This window comes from Galeopterus variegatus, unplaced genomic scaffold, assembly GCF_000696425.1.
Source record: "Galeopterus variegatus unplaced genomic scaffold, G_variegatus-3.0.2 Scaffold1480, whole genome shotgun sequence".
Lineage (NCBI taxonomy): Eukaryota > Metazoa > Chordata > Mammalia > Dermoptera > Cynocephalidae > Galeopterus > Galeopterus variegatus.
In genome coordinates this window covers 27032-47071 of record NW_007727591.1, presented here as the reverse complement: position 1 = coordinate 47071, position 20040 = coordinate 27032, and the positions used below count along the sequence as shown (strand labels likewise).

The following is a 20040-nucleotide window of genomic DNA, read 5'->3' as shown; positions in this document are numbered from 1 at the left end:
CCAGCCCCGGGGCTGGCACCTGGGGAAACCCCCACACGCGGCTGCCCGGCTTCGCGGGGATACAGAGCACCGCGGGGTCTGGCCGGGCAGCGGCTGATGGGGAATCTGCTGCTGCGCGCTCCGGGCCACACCCAGACGAGGCCAGCAGCGCCCCTCCCCGACCCGGGCGCGGCCGCCCCCAGACCCACGCAGACCGGAGGAGGGGGCACTTGTCTTTTACCACGGGACCTTGGCGTTGGTGCCCCTGGACCTTGATCTTCGCCCTGTTTGCCTTTCTTTACTCCCGCCTTTCCTACTTCCCCACTCCTCTCCCGAGTTACCCGAAGCCCCGCTTCTCGGCCCTGTCCTGGCGGGCATGTTTCGCTGTGGATTCCGGCTGCAGCTGACCTCTGTCCAGGTGTTCGTAGCCGCCCCGCGGCTGGGCTGCCCGAGCGAGCCGTGGAGGTCTGGGGAGGGGCGGGCGGGTTGGCAACTGGAGGAGTCCCTTCCTAGAGGATCCTGCTCAGTCCCGCGCCCAGACATGCTTCAGGTTGGGCTTCCTGTTGTTTGTCTGCTAGACGGGAAGGGTCTTGCTGCTGAGGGAGGGAGGTCTATTTGTTTTCTTTATAAAGCAGTTTGGGGGGGGGGGGACTATGTGAGGTGATTTCTCTCCTGAAGGGTTCCCTTCTTGCTATCTTAATTAAATAAGCGGAACCAGAAGAGCAGGCTTGATGAAGGATCTTCCAATCCCGGATTAATTTGGCCCGGTGCTGTGAGACAGAGACAGACGTGCTATTGGTACCTGGTTCACCACCTGAACTTGGCCAAAGGAATGGCGCTTCCTCCTGCCCTTCGCACTATCCAGCGGCAGTCGGGCTCTAGCTGACTGAAGCCAGGAACTCTGCCCTGTTGAGTGGGGCGGTGAGGACAGCAGAGCGGGGCCCTAAGCCAGACTCTGGAATACATTAAGCCCACCCTCCTGTCGTCCCCCACCACTTCCCTCCCAAGGGGAGCTGGAAGCATTCTGCAGGGTGTGGTTCGCACAAAGGGCTCCAGGATTCTCCTAGTGGTCTGAGGCCTGTGACTCAGCTGTGAGACCATGTGGGTGTGGCCCTGCTGGTTGCAGATACTCCGCGGATGGTTTGGACAGAACACTCCCTGAAGGAAAGGGGAACTGTGCCATCTTAGAGGGCATTTTCCAAGAGGAAGTGAGTCACACCTGGACTGGCCGCCAGTCTGAAGGAGAGGTTTCTTGACTGAATGGCGAGTGAGAGCCGTAATTAGATCAGCAGAGCCATGGCGAGACTGCTGCCTGGTTACAGGCAGTTGGCCGCCTGGCAGCCTGCCTCAGCTTTACTTGGGAGGTTGCTTTTCCCGTTAAGAGGTTTGCAGTTGCTGCAGAATTTTTTTCTCCCTGAAGCTTGAGTTTCAACCTCCAGGAGTGGAGTTTTATATCCTGCGCTTCAGGTGAGGCCAGGCTCATGGAAACACCCTGTCAGTGATCTTTTTTTTTTAACTCCAACGTGTTTCAGCAAATTGCCCATGATAATGCCAGAGGTTGGGGCAGGAGTGAGTTCATGTATCTCATTTGAAATTTCTTCATCAGCCCTTCCCGCATAGATTCCTATCTGGTTTCTATTTAATCATCCCTTCTAAATGGTATATACATTCCTTGACAGCCAGAGAGTAGGTTCTTCATGGTGGCCCTTCATCCGCCATTTGGAGTTTCTTATTTCAGTTATTCAATTTTCTCGGTCTACTGGGCATAAAGCAATTGTTTGGTCTCACCTTGATTTCTATGTTATGCTCTTCCCTGGCTTTTCCTGGACACAACATCAGCTAGGCCCTTTTCCTCCTATGTCTGGCCTCTGGCCTGCCTCCTTAGTGAGGTCAGGCCTTAGGCCGGGTGGAGCTGAGACTGGGTGCCTCCTTGCTTTCCACTGACAGTTCAAAAAATGTGACTTTTTCAGAGCACTACCCACTTGGTATGCCCTTGACACAGTCCAGTCTTTTTAAACTGTAAAGTTGAGGGAAACAATGGAATTCTTTCAGGGTTGTAATGTATAAATTAGCATTCAGAGTGCTGGGAAAGCTGGACTAAGATTTTAGGATCTTTCTTAAGCTTCTCCTTTTAACAGGGACTCAACAATTTAGGAATCTTTTATCAAAAACAAAAAGAATGAATTTATTTTTAGCAATTTTCAGCACTTCCTATTGCTTGTTAAGTAATGACCACACACCACACCAAAGGATTTAATACGTTGTCACAATAGCTATTGTTGGCTGATGCCTGACAATTCTTCAAGGAAAAATGGCTATACTCAGTTGCATTAGAGGAGGTTTCTGAGTTTTTTCTTTTTATTGAATTGCATCTGGAACTTTCCTTTGCTGCCCAGTTCTTTAGTGAGCAAGTTGTATTTGTTAAGAGGTGGGAGGAACAGCTTGGATCCAGATTCATTGCTTCAACTCATTTTCTCTGAATTTCCTTCAGGGATCAAATTCAAGAATGCCTTCTGGGTTCAATTTTTTTTAAAAAAGATTTCTTTTTCAAAATCCCTCAAGCAAAAGTAAGGAAACTTCAAACATATTTTAAATAACAGATGTTTGTTTTCACTGACACTCTGACAATTATTTTCTGGGTGGGCTGTAAGAAAACTAGGATATGGACAAGATACAGAAGAAAAAAGTAAATCAGACCTCATACTCTTTAGAAGTGCCCTCTTTGAAATTATGGCCTGGATCTGGGCTTAGGTCCAGAGCAAACATTTGGGATTGCTCAGAAGCAGACACTTTTTAAAGGAGGATTCCTGCTTCCTTGCTACTCTCCGGATGACCAAAATTATATTGTCAATTTCACAATTTCATTCTTAAGGATTCATTGAGCAGGATCTATGGGCACTGCCTACTGGAACCCTACTCAAGGAGCCAAAATCTAGTGAGGAAAGAAACATAAACAAATAACTAGAATTCAGGACAGACTTTTAAATAGGATTCCATTAGCTGTTGAACTCCTCAAAGGCAAGCACCATGGAGAGAGAGAGAGAGAGGTGTGTGTGTGTGTGTGTGTGTGTGTGTCCCCCTCGAGCCTAACACCATAGCCAAGACATGCAAAGTAGGTGCCCAGTGTAGAACCAAAATGGAAAATTGAATTCCTGCCACACTAACTAAATTTGAAGAGTCCAGAATTGTTTTCTGTAGAGAAAGCTACACAGAGAAAGACTTCCCCACCTCCACTCTTAAGACCTATTGCCTATGCAAACATGTAGTGGGTATACAGGTATCAGAATAAAATAATTCTATAAAAGGTGAGTGGACAGTGAGGTTGTTACATCCTGTGGAGCTCATCAGTCAGACAGCAGAGCTAGAGAAGCATGAATTATAAGGTGGGTGAATGAAAACATGAGAAAATAGCAGGAGTGAGAAGAGAGAAGTCATGTCAGTGTCTGACCAGACCTGTTTGGCAGGACACATTTTTTCCCTATGTATATGGAATGTGCTCTCCTCTGTACTTTACTATAGCATTCGTAGGCAAACGCTCTGGGGGCCCCTTTCCTGGCCCTTCCCAGCTCAAGTCCTCCTGCTGAGCTGTGAGCAACAAGGTTTTCAGCTTTGTCCTTGAGGCTGCACTTGCACCCTACCTACTGCCAAGGGGATTGTTTTGATTCATTCACTCACGCATTTAACAAATAGTTATTTAGTGGGCAGACTAATTCACAGTTCTTGACCAAGAGGAGATTAGATCCAAACAGGTAAACAATTAAATGTGATTGAGTTTTTCAGTGTGGGAGTAGGTTGTTGGGGGCACAGAGCATGATGCTGCCTCTGGCCCCAGCCCCAAGGCCCTCCCACCAAAGTATATCCAACCAGGAAGTGGAAGCCCCACACCTGCCCAGGAGTGGAGCTTGTGGGGTGGTTGGGTGGGGGTGGAAATGCCAGATTCAAGTCCTTGAAGAAATTCTGTTTTAGCAACCAACGGTCAGTGCTGCAGTCAGCCCCACCCAGGCAAGCCCCACCCAAGGAGAGAGGGCCAGGCAGGGCTGACTCAGTGGGGCAACTGCTGGCTGCACTGGAGAAGAGCTACGTGATTCATCCTTGAGCCAAGAGAACAGTGTCTTCCCCCTTTTCCTTCATCTTATTTTAAAACCAGTGTGCAGCACCTTCTTCAAACCTGAGCTCCTTGCTTGTAGCCCTGCTCAGTGCCCTTTGGAGCACTGGTTACTGATGAGACCCAGTGCATCTCCTCTGGTTTTCAAGGCTACTTTCACCTTCTGGCGAGCCCCTCCTTTGCATTCTTATTGCAAAAGGTCTACTGGACAAATAGGGAGTCAGCAGGCTGCTGCATTCACAGTCCATTTGCTGAATAAAACAGCTGAGGGAGGAGGAGAGGAAAGGACCCAGTGGGGCAGGGATGTGGCTTCAGAGAGGAACACTCCATCACTTCATAATGAGCTTGGGCAAGGAGAGGGTGGGACTGGAGGGACCTCAGACCTGAGCTCTCAAGTGGGGAGGCGAGATTGACCTCACTCTCCTGAGAAAGATATTCAAGGTGGCCAGGATTTCCTCAGCTTACAACTTGTATTTCTTAGGAATTCCTAAATTCATCTATTTTCCTATTTTAGGGGTCCTTATCTGAGTGGCTTCACTTTCTTATTCCTCTGGCTTCGCCGCACACTTTCCTTCTGCTCTGTCCTATGAAGAAAGTGAACTAGGTGTACCACCCATTTCCAATTTCTGGGATCTTTGCAAACTGGTCATGAAGTGCTCTGCTGCTGTGAGCTTGGGCACAGGTATTTTTAAACCTCTGTGGCATGTCACTGCTTTCCTGAGTTATTTAAGAACTGGAGTGGGATCCCACGTCCTCCCGTAGGTGACTCACTTAGTTCACTTCTCCTAAATTACCGGACTTCCAGAACCAGTCCAAGCAAGGCAGACTCCCTTTAAGCCCACTGCCATCTGAAACCTACATGGGGGAAGGGGGATGAGCCAGATCTGGGCTGTGTAGGAAGAGACAGAAAAGGGTGTGGTTCCCCTGGAATTCACCTTACGGTGGACCTCGAAGTGTTAATTTGCTGCTCTGTCCAAGAGAACTGCTTTCCAGATGAATCATACCAATTCTGATTTGTGGCATTCTCTGGTACAGCATTTTTGGTATGCTGGTTCTCATACTTTTCTGGAGATTAAGGGGTAGAATTTACAATACTTAAGTGTAATTGCTCAATCCTCCTGTTCACCAGCTCTACCTTCTCCCCTGTAGGAGATAGTGTTTATGGATCTGTATTGAACAGGCATCTGTCAGCAGCAGAAACCGGACTGAAGCATGTCTCAGGTTCCTATTAGCACTCTTCAGCAGGGGAAGTCGCCAGCCTCTCCTTCAACCAGTTCTCAAAGCCTATTGTGATTTCTTTTGTTTTGAATGGTATATTACAATCTCCGTTCAAGTTCACCTGTTTCCTATCCAGTAGTGATTTTAGGTGATGTTAGCCAAAGCTTCGCTGTTCCCACCAAAGCATTCTTCCAATTAAGCCAAAATTCATTGAGCTCTTGTTAAGTACCGTGCACTGGGACTTGATGGGACATATATCCCCAGTTCATTATACCTGAATATAATGATCTGACATGTTTCCTTTCTTTTCTTATTATAAACTCTTCATGATGAAAAGCTCTTGCTCTCCCACTGCACCCCAGACTGTGAGGGCAGCTCTTCTGTCTAGTGCTGCCAAAACTATATCAGGCCCGCAAAAGAGTTAGGATATGCTGTTACTGATTCCATCTCACGTGAACTAGAGAATGAAATTTGGGTAGCTTTCAGGTAAAGCAACTGCATTTTACTGCTAGAGATGCAAATATTTTTATTATAATAAATAACAAGTTCAGAACTTTAGTAAAGAATATATACCTAGCAGACAAATTCATTTGTAAGCAAATTTCCAAATCCTAGAATCAGACTGAACCAGGTTACCAAGTTAAGTTTGGAGGGTTGAAGTTTCCTTATTAACCAGGCTTGACTGTGTGGGTTGTTGGTATTCAGTCATATCTAAGAGCTCCATTTACCAGGGCCAAGAGAATGATGAAATATCTGTTCTTTCAGTAAGTGCTTTGTCAGTTAAAAAGAGGGACACTGATCTTGCTTTTCTAAATGGTTACAGTTCTTATTCTTCATTAGGTAATTAATGAAGAATTAGCTGGCAGCTAGATAAATCCCTCATTCAGAGCACCAATACCTGAGGTGGCTATTTCCACCAGCAAGAGACCCAAAACTGGTGTGAACTGGTCCTTGGATTTGTTGAATTTTACAGCTGGAAAAGATCAAATGGATATCTAATCACCCTCCTTCCTGTTATACTCTAAAGACTGGCAATAATGTGGCTTAAAAGTTAATGTTAACCCTGTTTCTTTACATCCTTTAACATGTTTCAACAGACTTCACCAAAATGCCCTCTCAAATGGAACATGCCATGGAAACCATGATGTTTACATTTCATAAATTTGCCGGGGATAAAGGTTACTTAACAAAGGAGGATCTGAGAGTACTCATGGAAAAGGAGTTCCCTGGATTTTTAGAAGTAAGTGTTAAAAGGCTCCGAAAGAGCCAGACATAAAAATCAATGCTTCTAGGCCCTGGTTCCTTTCCCTTCCTTATTCCATCCCTTCCCTGTGGAGGTCATTTCCAGAGAGGTGTTGTCATTCATTTATTTATTAAACAGTATTGAGTACCTACTATTTGTAAGATACCATAGGAGAAACAGAAAGAAGACACAAACCCTTGCCCTCTGGGAGCATACAGTCTGCAGATTGAAATAAGACTACACACAACCACAATATGAGGTGTTTGTTAGAAAATTCCATTTGGAGTTATCTGCATCCATTGAGATCATGTGGGAGATTGAGTTGGGGGAAAAAAAGGCTTTTCACAAGAGAGTAGTCCCAGAAAATGGCTGCCTTCAGGTCTGTAAACCTGGTGTTGGAGATGCCACGTCCTGGTCACATTCCACTTTGAGCAACTTGAATCTCGCTTCCTAAATCCCTTCAGATAAAGGGATTTTTTTTTTTTTTTTCTTTTTCCACCTCTGATCTATAAAGGAATGCAGTCAATCATTTGTTGAATAAGAGCCAAGCATCTCTCGAGAGATAGCTGCTTTTCACATTGAAAATGCTCTGAGAACACTGGAGCACAGTCTGAGTTTATGCCTGTCCTTTGACAGACTAAGGGATCTGTCAAGACTCAGAAAGAGGGCTCTGCCATCAGCTCAGATGCATCACTCAGGACATTAGGCCAAGGAGGCACAGTTGTCCTTTTACATTGTAGACCCTCAAGAGATGGTTGTTGAATTTAACTAAAGGTGAAACACTGCTTGACAAAATAGCAGATTGAAATGCAAGCTATTCTTTCCCTGCCACAACTGTAGTCACTTGAAAAGATTTTACTGTGCTTGGTATTGAATAATGCTTAGCCTCTAAAAGGTGAAGGGAGATGATGGTAAAAGGCTGGGTCCTGGGCCGGCCCGGTGGCGCACTGCTACAGTGCGCCGCTTGGGAGTGCGGTGGCGCTCCCGCCGAGGGTTCGGATCCCACATACAGACCGGTTCCCGCTCACTGGCTGAGCGAGGGGCGGACGCAGCGCCGAGGGTTGCGATCCCGTTGCCGGTCCCGGTCCGGTACGGGCGCGACACTGAGGGTTGCGGTCCGTTGCCGGACACGAAAAAAAAAGACAAAAAGGAAAAAAAAAAAAAAAAAGGCTGGGTCCTGCCTCTTATCTGCCTGGTAAATAGAACATTAGTCAAGCCCCTGACTCCTGCATCAATAAACATGAGGCTTTGTAATACACTATGATTTACATGTCATCAATATCAGTTAAATAAACAGATATAAATAACCTAACTGCTCTCTCAGAGCTTCAATTACCACAATGCTGTCCCAGAATGAGTGAGAATATGTGGTTACTCTGCTTTTGTAGAGTGCTATGATCTAGCCCAGACCAGGAAGGAGTTAGAAGATCTAGCTCTGGGTCGGTTGCTTCAGCTTTCTGGGCCTCAGTTCCTTCCTCTGTAAAATGAAAGGGCTGGACATGATTATCTGCAAGTTCACTTTGACTTTCTATGATCCTTCAAGGCAAGCATAAAATGCAAGCACAAAATGTGCTCATTGCAAGCCTGCCCATCACATGGACAGAGGCATTCTCAGTACACTAAACATTTGTTAATCGTGTTGTTGTGTACGTTAGAAGCCAGGATGAATATAACATAACACACAGACCCTTCCTCCCTAACGGCTTTATGAGAAACATAAAGGGTATATGCAGAATGGAGTACTGAACATGGCAAGGTAATTTACTCTAGGCATGGGGTCATAATTCCAGGCACACCCACACTCACTGCATTAATAGAACATTTTGCTTCTAAAGTAGATCACCTATGTCATTCAAATATCACTCACTCTTACCACAGCCAGGAAGCTGGGGGTGAGGCCAGAATTAGCTGTAACCCTCCAAAAACAGAGGTAGCTACATAGAGCAGGTTTTAGTTGATTGCTTAGAGTAGGAGCTTACAGTCCTCAAGTAGGAAATGCTACTAGTTTACTTTAAGACATTTCTGAGTGCAATTTTTATAAACATCTAGCACACTTGAAACACTGAGTATCAGTTCCTTCACTCATGTATAAAGTCACTAGAATTTATAAATACTTCACCTGAGCCCCTTAACAACCTCTAATGGGCTCTATTTCCCTCTCTGGTTGATGGCATGCACCCTACAGGAGAAACCACACTTTCCCACTTCTAACCAGCACCACTGCAAAAAGGAGTGATCAAGCCAATCACCATGGAAGCAAGATGAAAGCAGAGGGGATCTTGCCTGTCTGCCTTTGTCCCACATGTTCATACCAGGCATCAGGCATCACAGGGAATGTATGAATCCATCACACATATTCCTTTTGAAGCTGGTCCAATGTACAACCTCCAGAGAAGAGTATAGGATGGTGTAAACTTACCAACTCAAAGAATGGAGGGGATTCTAGAGACACTAGTCCACCCTCCTCAATTCATAGTTGACACATTGAGGCTAACTAAGCTGTATTACTGACTCAAGGCCCATGGCTGATATGATATGAAGCCACACTAGCTTGGCCTCAGCTGTGTCAAATGAGAAACAAGAGCTGTCTATCCATCTTCTCCAAACCTAAAACACCTCATGGCATCATTAGCACCTTCTTCAAATCCATAGGACAGTGATCTGAAACTTACTCCCTAAGTGATCTCATGAGATCTTTTCATAAGGAGTTTCCTTTTTAGGGATTTGACCATGACATCAGGAATAAAGTTTAAGAGAATGTATATTTAAACTATAAAATAAGGAGTTTAGGATGGTTCTTAGGCAGAAGCTGAATATGAAGTTACTGAAATGCTCCCTCAAGGCAAAAAAAAAAAACAAACATTTATATGGCCTCCAATGGTCACTTATGACCTAAAACAAGAGTTCAAATAATTGGGAGATTGTACACATAGTTGTCAGCAGCACAAATCAAATAAGCTCATCATTACAAACATTGACCGATATTTCTTGTCTTCATTCTTTTTTTATTTTTCCAGAATCAAAAAGACCCTCTGGCAGTGGACAAAATAATGAAGGACCTGGACCAGTGCCGAGATGGGAAAGTGGGCTTCCAGAGCTTCTTTTCGCTAATTGCAGGCCTCACCATTGCGTGCAACGACTATTTTGTAGTACACATGAAGCAGAAGGGAAGGAAGTAGGCAGAATCAAGCAGTGACTCCCGCCCTGACAGGAGTTCTCTCAAAGGATCGCTTAAGGAATCTGCCCACACCTTCCCCTGCATAAGGATTTCATGGGTAGATCAGGATCCTTAGAAAATGTACAAATAAAATCCAGCTCCCATTTGACAAGCAGAGAAAGAAAAGTTAGTTAAATGCCAGATAAGCTTTTGATTTTTATATTGTTTGCATCCTCCTGCCCTCAATAAATAAAGTCCTTTTTTAGTTCCAAATTTGAGACAATGTCTGTTACTTCTTCAAAATTGCTTGTTCCCTGCTTCTTTGTTTCATAAAGAGTCAGCATGACCTTGGCAGCCAGAGCACAGCAGAGCTCTTTCCACAGACTCAGCGAAATGGGAAAGCACTCTCCGTTCAGGCTTGGAGTCTAACTTCTCTGCTTGCCCTTGTAGCTGTGTCTATATGAGGGACCAAAACTTGACAGATTGAGAGAAGGCTCTGCAGGAATATGTTCTAATTTTATAAATACTGAGCACAATCTTGCCCAGTTAAATCAGTGCCTTTCCAGCCAGCCCTTTGATGCCTAAGATACCTAAATTCTTTTTCTTTTTTTTGGCAGCTGTCAGTTACAGGGATCTGAACCTTGAACTTGGTGTTGCAACACTGCTCTCTGAATTCATTTTTCATAGCAAAGTCTACAGCAAAAATAAGTTCATAAGAGAACCAAGAGGGTATAGTATGACACCTCAGTAATAGTATCACATTAACATCTACTGATCGAGTCAACTCCCAGATGTCAGGAAATAAACTAGGCATAACTTATATAGAGTAGTTCGTTTTGTTGAAAATGAAGAGCCAGTACTGATATATTTTTTTTTTTCTTTCTGGCGGCTGGCATGTACAGGGATCTGAACCCTTGACCTTGGCATTATCAGCACCATGTTCCCCCAAGCGGGCCATCAGCGAGCCCCTGTGATTCTTAATTCTAGAAGTCTTCCCACCTGTAGGTTAAAGAAACTGGCTCTGAGGAAAGGTGACTCTAAAGGATAACCTCTTTGATAGCTACAGAGGACACAAACAAACTAGCCCATCACAGTAAGGCAAACTGTCTCTAGATCATGAGAATGTATATCAGTCCAGATTTACCCCTTTGGTTTACCTGCCTCCTGGGGCAACCGTGTCTACTGGGCATTGTGAAATGATCAATTTACAAATGGGCAGGTAAAATTGTAACACATGAGCTCAGATGACATCAAATCTATGGCAAACTTTCACACTCTAAGCCACCTTACCTGAAAATAGAAATAACTATCTCGGGAGGAGAAGGCTCTAGGGGTAGGGGAAAGGAATTATCAACTCATCTTCACAGTGCATGTGTAGATTCAGAAACATTCTGAAGCAACATTTTATTCCACAGCAGATTACCACAGATTCTGGCATTCAGAAAGATGCCCAATGCCAGGATATCATCTGAGTCATTGTACTTGGGACAGGTGTATGTGTATGTGTATTTGGGGGAAGGGGTGTGACACCTTCCTCACTTTATCTCGGTTGCACAAAGCATTTAGTAGGGAGCTAGTACAAGGAAAATAAAAATAGTATTTATGGTTTGAAATCCTACATGGCTCTCTGTGCCAATGAAAACACACAGATCCCACAATCTGACCTGCTGAAACAGCTATCCAGGCTTCAGGGGCCGCAGCCTAAAGGCTCCCAGAGGACAAAGCTGCAATTATGCCAATAGCCATCAAGAGGAACCATCTGGAAAATTCCACTAATTCTGCTACATGGCTGAGTTGTAAAAGCAGATCCCGCCCCTGTGCACACCCAGTTATGAAGGAAGAATGAATAGCAGTGCAGAAAGTCAGTTTCAAACACGCTACAGAGCTGACCCTGAAAAACAGTTCATTTTCTCTCTTGGACCCATTCCCTTATCCAAGTGCCCTGAACATCAGCCAGCCACCTATGATTTAATACTTCTCTACCCAATCCATCTCACTGGGAGACTGAGGACAAGTCTATAAAGCTCTCTCAATTTGATCAATTTGAAAGTGATTGTTCAAGTACCTTCAGCTCTTAATTCCGGAAGGATAGTTGTGAATAGACATTCCTTCGCTTGGCAAATATTAACAAGGGCTACTATGTGAGTGACACCAAGCGAAGTTCTATGGCAAGTATAAAGAGGCAGATAGCCACAATGCCTGCTCAAGAAGATTACAATCTAGGTTGCAAGATAATAGATAAAGCAGACCAAAAGTTAAATGACAGCAGAAGGAGCATTGGCAAGGGTGTCATGTGACAGGCACCCTTGATCACTGTTGATAGGAATGTAATTTATACAACCTTTTGGGAAGGCGAAAGTTGGCGATATGTACCAGGATACTTTAATGTGTTTTCTTTGACCTAATGTTTCTGTTCCTAAGAATTTACCTTAACAAAGCAATCAAGGATATTTACAAAATTCATATAGAATGATATTTGATGCATTATTTATCACAGCTAAAAACTAGGGTTATGGTTAAATAAGTTATGTTTAGATGTGTATCGGATACTATATGGCTCATGAAAACTGTGACTTTGAAAAATATTAAATGAGATGGGGAAATGTTATGTAAAGGAGGCTACAAAACTGGTAAGTAATGGGATTCCTTTCTTAAGTATGTGTGCCTGCTCACGCATGCACAAACACATACTCTCTCTCCCTCTCTCCCTCTCTCCCTCTCTCTCTCTCTCTCTCTCTCTCTCTCACACACACACACACACACACACACACACACACACACACAGAAAAAGATTAAAAATACACCCAGCTGTGTTTAGTTTTCAGGGTAGGCATTATTGGCAGGGGAAACTGTTGTCTCCAGAAGATGATTATGGGATTATTTTAATTTTCTCTATATACACTGCTGTGTTATCTAAATTTTCTACAACAATTCTACTTTTACAATCTGTAAAACAAAACTCTAAATAATATATTTTGAAAGAGCATGTGTATTTATTGACCATCTACCATGAATCAGAAACTGAATGAGATACTTCTTATTTAGTCCTCATAATAACCCTGTTAAGGTATTATAATATCCATTTTACAAATGACAAAATTAAGACTTAAGTAACTCCCTCAAAGTCCCACCATATTTACTGTGTAAAGATTTGCACCCAGATATTCTGTTTCTTTCCTTCTATTCTGCAGCTGTCTCAAGGTGCTATTTGAGTAAATTAAGTATAAAATGTTTTTTTTTTTTCCTTTTTGTCTTTTTTCGTGTCCGGCAACAGATCGCAACCCTCAGTGTCGCGCCCGTACTGGACCGGGACCGGCAATGGGATCGCAACCCTCGGTGTTGCTCCCACACCTCGCTCAGCCAGTGAGCAGGAACCGGTCTGTATGTGGGATCCGAACCCTCGGCGGGAGCGCCACCACACTCCCAAGCGGCGCACTGCAGCAGTGCGCCACCGGGCCGGCCCAAGTATAAAATGTTTTACTTCAAAAGCATAGGAGATCATTGTGGGTGGAGCAAGACTAGTCAGAGAAGATTTCATGTATGAGGTAGGATGTTATCTGGTCTTTGAAGATAAGAAGAAATGTGGATAAGAGCTAATATTCATTGAGTACTTACTGTGTTCCAGGCCCTGCTCTAGTGCTTTACAAGCATTAACTCATTTGCTCCTCTCAAAAGGTATGAAGAAGGTACTATTACTATTCCCACTCCACAGCTGATTTGACCAAGGTACAGAGCTAGTAAGTGCTGGGGGCAGGATTTGAACACAGCTGTCGAAGGTTTTAGCCACTCTTCTCTGCTGCATCCCCAGACATAGTTAAGGATGGAGCAAAGGAAAGCCCAGGACACAGAGGACCAGGAGGCATGACCAAAGTGAAGTGTGTTCACAAGAGAAAGGGGGTGTAGGTGGGTTAGAAAAGGCAGGAGGTGTTAGATGAGTGATAAATGGTAAATCCAGAATATGTGAAATGTGGTGGATGAAGTCACTCGAAAACTCTACAGATCCAAAGTTTGGGTTATTACTACTCCTTTGGGACAAAGAGATGACTCTTGTCCAAAAGGAGACAATCAGACAGTAAATAAGACTGTTCTTGTGAATGTTCCTTCAACCCACTTACCTGCAGTGCTCACATTCCAATCACATTCCAGCTACAAAAGATAAAGCAGGGTGGGGATTCCTATTTATTTTTCTGAGAAGTTTTGAGAACAGAGGAGGAAGAAAAAAAATCGACCTCTGGAAAGTCATGTCAAAAGTAACAGAGGGAGAAAATCAAGTTGATAGGGCCACAAGGTCTGGGTAAGAAAAACCCCTCAACGGAACACATGTTTATCTGATTTCCCACCAAGATTCCAAGTCATCTGCAAAATGGTATATTCATTCTAACTGTAGCTACTGTATATTTTTTTAAATGCATGAAAGTGGGCAAAGACTGGAAGTGTTTATGTAAAAGTGAAAATGATCATGTTATCAAAGTTTTCTTTCATATTACTACATCATCCTTGTAGTAAGGGGAAAAATAATTTCAATTCGCTCTCTGGACACAGAATGAGACCTGCTCATTGTGAAAATCATATTCATCATGTTACCCAAAGCAGCTAACCAATGAGCAGCCCCTACACTGCCAGCTCTTCCTACAAAGGCTCAGGCTTCTCCTCTCAGCCTCCTCTAGGCATATCACCAAGGCACTGATGAGCATTAGAGCACTTAGCCTCAAGCCTGTCTTTCTAGAAGGAGGAGGGAGGTGATCAGCTTTGGTCTCTGCAGGGAGGACATGGCTCTGTCCTACCGCATTCCGGGAAGCCAGGGTGAGTCAGCAAACAGAGCCAGGTACCTTGGCCTTCTTATAAATCTACAAATACCGCAATTTCCGATCAATGATGTGACTTAAAGCACAATAGAAAATAGCAAATGACATAGAAAAAGCGTTGACTGGCCCACAAAGAGTTTACTACAGTCTGGTGGAACAAGACTGTACCTTTCAAAACAACAGTACTTGACAGTGTGTGAGATAAAGAAATATCGTGAGTGGTAAATGCTGGTGTTAGCTCTGAGGGTCGGGGGTGTCATGGAGAAAGGATCTTGGAGGGAAAGAACAGAGGAAGATCACTTTGGGCAGGGTGGCGTGGGGAGTGCAGAGAAGTACAGCAGAGCAGAGTGGAGGAGCCATGAGAAGCCTGGCGGGGCTAGGACAGGTGGGGCTAGGACAGGCGGGGCTGGGATAGGCTGTGCTGGGATGGGATGGGTGTGGGCTTGATCTGGAGCTAATGGTGCTGGAGCAAGGGAGTGACATTTCAGCACAATTAATCTAACAGCGAATGGCAGATGAGGGAGAAGCTAGAGAAGGAAGCATCAATGAAGAAGAGTCTACAGCTCACTGTGGTCATGAAAAAGACTGAGGAATGGGCCGACCCCATGGCGCACTCGGGAGAGCGCGGCGCTTGGGTGCGCAGCGGCGCTCCCGCCGCAGGTTCAGATCCTATATAGGGATGGCCGGTGCACTCACTGGCTGAGCGCGGTGCAGGCGACACCAAGCCAAGGATTGGAATCCCCTTACCAGTCACACACAAAAAAAGAAAAAGACTGAGGAAGATCTCCATGTGCTGATTAGGAATGATCTCCAAGACTCTATGTGAGAATGAAAAATCAAGTATACAACAGTATGCACCTCTCTATCTATTAAACTACCTTTTGGGGGAAATGATAGTGGAGGATAAATATATATAATTACTTTAATACACAAAAAATGTCTCCAGAAGAATATGCGAGAAACTGATAAAACTGAATGCTTCCTGGAAGAAACAGGGTGGCTGGGGGAAGAAGAAGTGGGAAGGAGACTATTTATGTGTTTTTGTACCATTAGGATTTGGATCCATGTAAAGATACAAAAAAAAATAATGTTATAATTTAAAAAATAATTCATAGCTTTTTTATATCTTTAAGAACTTTCCTGTCACTAGTAAACATGTTTTGTTTCAATAATTATACCTTCATGTTATTTTGTAAAAGTTTTAAGTGTATATGGTAATAATCCAAGTAAGAGAAACTAAAGTTTGGTCTAGAGTACTAAAGCAGGAATGTAAGAGTGAGGTAGATGCAAAACATCTCGTCTCCAGGGTCCCTTAAGCCCATGCTTCTCACAGTGTGGCTGGGGCAGGTTTTGGAGTCAGAGACAGTGACAGAGTTTACTCAAGTTACAGCCTAAAGAGGGAGCGCTTTGCTGAAACACCCCCTTTACTTGATGGTGTCATTCAAAACAGTTTTATGTTAAAACAAACAGGGCTGGCCGGTTAGCTCAGTTGGTTAGAACACGGTGTTAAAACACCAAGGTCAAGGGTTCAGATCCCTCTCCCGGCCAGCTACTCAAAAAATAAACAAATAAATAAAACAAGCAGATAGATCTTCCATATAAAATACAGAGCTTCAGGGCCAGCCTGTGGCTCACTCGGGAGAGTGCGGTGCTGATAACACCAAGGCTACGGGTTCGGATCCCACATAGGGATGGCTGGTTCGCTCACTGGCTGAGTGTGGTGCTGACAACACCAAGACAAGGGTTAAGATCCCCTTACCGGTCATCTTTAAAAAATAAATAAATAAATAAATAAAATACAGAGCTTCAAATAAAATGTCCTCCTATAGGGTATCCCTTTTGGCTGTACTTTCTGGACCTTCTCCCCTAACACACACACACACACACACACACACACACACACACGCAGGTGTTCACTTTCCTCTGCTGTGAGGAGCACTTTGGAAGAACCGGTTGAGAAGCCTGTAAATTAGGCAGCCCCACACAGCAGGCTTCCAGCATCGCCCCCATTCTCCTACCCTCACCCCGACCCTCTGGGCTCTTCACTGTCTGACCAGCTTCCATCCTCCCAGCTTCTGACCTCTTTATTCCTACTCTTATATATGCCCCTGCTTCACCTTTAGGACCTGAGGCTCATCCCTGGTTTACATGCTAATAATCTTGACTTCACTCTTTAACATAGATTCTCCCTAATCTATGCTTTCTCAGACCACCCTGGGAAATCTAGAACCTTCTACACTATTGCAGCTTCCTGGGTAGCAGCACTCCCAGCAGGCATTCTAAGGTCACAGATGGAGAGGCCAGACACAAAAGAAGTTAAATTCAGCCATGAAGAGAAAGGAAATCCTGCCACATGCTACAACATGGTTGAACTTTGAGAACATTATGCTAGGTGAAATAAGCCAGTCACAAAAAGAAAAATACTATATGACTCCACTTATATGAGGTACATAGAATAGACCACCTCATAGAGACAGAAAGTAGAGTGGTGGTTTTTAGGGGCTTGGGGAGAGGGAGGAATGGAGAGATGGTTTTTAATGGACATAGAGTTTCAGTTTTGCAAGATGATTAGAGTTCTGGAGATTGGTTGCACAACAGTGTGAATGTAGTTAATGCCACTGAACTGTACACTTAAAAATGATTAACATGTTGTCGGGCCGGCCTGGTGGCGCACTGCTATAGTGTGCCGCTTGGGAAGCGCGGTGGCGCTCCCGCCGAGGGTTCGGATCCCACATACAGACCAGCCGCTCACTGGCTGAGCGAGGTGCGGGTGCAACACCGAGGGTTGCGATCTCGTGGCTGGTCCCGGTCCGGTACGGGCGTGACACTGAGGGTTGCGATCTGTTGCCGGTCACGAAAAAAGACAAAAAGGGGGAAAAAAAAAAATGATTAACATGTTAAATTTTATGTTAAGTGTATTTTACCACAATTAAATGTTTTGTAAAAGGAAGTTTTCAAAAAGTAATAGAGGGCCGGCCTGTGGCTCACTTGGGAGAGCATGGTGCTGACAACGCCAAGTTGAGGGTTAAGATCCTCTTACCGGACATCTTTAAAAAAAAAAAAGTAATAGAACTCAATGACTGATAAAAATGGATGGAAAATAGAAGCATTAGATATACCTTAAAAAATCTATGCAAGTTTGACCACAGGGAATGGGGTTTGGGTGGCAGACTTTCAAAAGAACCCCTGCAATGACTTGCCATGAATCGTGACATACAAAGATTTGCCTAAATCAAATCCTCGCTTTGACCTGGCATCAGCCCGTAGACCACACATTACCTGTTGGGATCTGTTGGCAACACTGACCGCACACATCAGGTGTATGGTGTGTGGTCTTGAAACTCCTGTAGCCTCTACTCATACTTTATGGAACACAGTTTGGCTTCTTGTTTCTGCTTCACTGAATTCCAACTCCCAGCCTGGTACTGGTTCTGCCTTCTCAACCCTGACCGCTCATCACAGTGAGTCAGGAAGAGGGAGGAGCCAAAGAAGACACTTGAGTGGACAGGAGATTAATAGGCCCATTGATAACATCAAGGAAATCTGGAGGAGGGGTTGTCTAGCACTGTGATCAGGATGGTTGGGAGGCAGTTTACACAGTGGTTAAGTGTTAGGGCTCTGGAGTCACACAGACCTGTGCTCCAATCTTGATTATTATTGTGTTTAGAACATTCTATAAGAATAGGTAACATCTATTGTCCATTTTCTATGGGCCAGGCATTCTGCTGAAATCTTAATATGCTCTTAAATTTAATCCTCACAGTGACTCTTTGAATAGAATGTTCTTATTGTCCCCACATTACAGATGAAGAAACCGAGCTGTAGAGAAGTTAAGTAATTCGTCCAGGGCCATACAACTTTTTAAGTGGTAAACTTGTGATTCACACCCAGGTCTGACTGCAAAGTCTATAACTATTGAGTAGATGGGGAAGAAGCCAGAAAATCAGATTTGAGAATCAAGTCTAGTCATTCTCCTCATCAGAGACCAATGATCTCTGTCTGAGAGACAATAGCATAATCGCTTAAGACCCCAGGCTCAGGAGCCAGAGTTTCTGACTGGATTCAAATTCTTACTCTGATACCTACAGGCTGTGTGACCTTGAGCAATTTACTCAGCCTCTCTGTGCCTCAGTTTGCTCCTTTGTAAAATGGAGATAATCATAGAATCTACCTCATAGGGTTGCTCTAGGATTAAGTTATTATACCTATGGTACCTAGAATAATGCTTGGTACACAGTTAGCCCTATTGACTATGATTAGTCCTGCAACTCTTTCTAAGTTTAAGTTCAGGAAGTAGTAAAAAAGAAAGACAAAATCCTGGGAGGCAGGTTACATGCCAGGGGATGTTACAAAACCTCATAATTAATCCTCCAACCAGCAGGTTCCTTCCTATCCCCAAGCAACATGAAACATTTTCTTTGTTGAAGAGCAAGACCTTCGGAGTCAAAAAGACTTGAGCTCAAATTCTTACTTCACACCTATTCTATAGCCTTGGGCAAGTTCTTGACCTCTTTGAACCTCAGTTTCCTCAGTTGTAACACAGACACAATAGTATCCACGGGGCAAGATTGTTCAGAGGAATAAAGGAGATAATTATATAGGATATGCATGTTGGTGCATCTCAGTCACACACAGAGGCAGGAGCAAGTCTGTTTATTGCAGCAAAGTCTTGCTCAGAATGAAAAGTCAGACCTTTGGTACCGAGTTGGTCAAACATTAATTAAGAGCAGCCTCTTTTGCTAGATCTGTCCCGAATGGCACTGCATGCTTATTCCAGTAAAAGCTCTTTGTGTTCTGGCTTATCAAGTCATAAAACAAGGAGCCAACTAAATTTGAGTCATTTTCAGGGCACTTCCTATGGGGAACTTAAGCTTTTAAAGTATTGCAGGTAAATGGACATTACACTTAGGGCTCAAAGCAAGCTTTGACCTTGGAGTAAGACCTAGGTTCTCCTGTGTGACTTTAGGCAAGTCACCTAATTTTTCTGGATCTCCACTGCATCACTTGCAAATTGGAGGAAACAACACCCACCCCTGGAGAGTTCTGTGAGGATTATATGACACAATATATAACCTACACTCATCCTTTCCTGCTTTTCTCCTATTAAAATGGACTAGCCACCCGTCGTTCCCTCTAAGGACAATCTCTTCTCCTGGCTCCAGCTCCCGTCTCCTCCCTCAACCAATCATCCAGTCTCTTCTATATCTTCTTCCCATCGCTCCCTCTACCAGGTCATTCCACTCATTCACCTAATGTTTATATACGTCTAAGAAGACGTACATATCTTCTCTCATCAGAAGAGAAAAAAATTAGCTCCTCAAATCCATATCCCACAAATTTCTTGAAGGAATTGACCTTACCCGCTGTCTCCATTTTCTGTCTCCTCCTCCTCAATTCTTTCTGATCTGTATTATGCCCACCCCACTCCACTGAAAATGCTTTCACCCAAACTACCAAAAAGCTCCCTCCAATAGACATTTTTTTTTTTTTAAAGATGACCGGTAAGGGGATCTTAACCCTTGACTTGGTGTTG

At 44.1% G+C, this 20040-nt stretch overlaps 1 protein-coding gene across 1 annotated transcript; it reads left to right on the top strand.

Moving 5' to 3' along the window:
* Positions 1–6399: 6399 nt before the first annotated feature.
* On the top strand, positions 6400–9978 carry S100A10 (S100 calcium binding protein A10). The gene is made up of 2 exons (XM_008577289.1): positions 6400–6542; positions 9563–9978. Exons 1-2 carry the CDS (start codon positions 6411–6413, stop codon positions 9722–9724), a joined length of 294 nt encoding a protein of 97 aa, XP_008575511.1. The 5' UTR covers positions 6400–6410; the 3' UTR covers positions 9725–9978.
* Positions 9979–20040: the final 10062 nt, after the last annotated feature.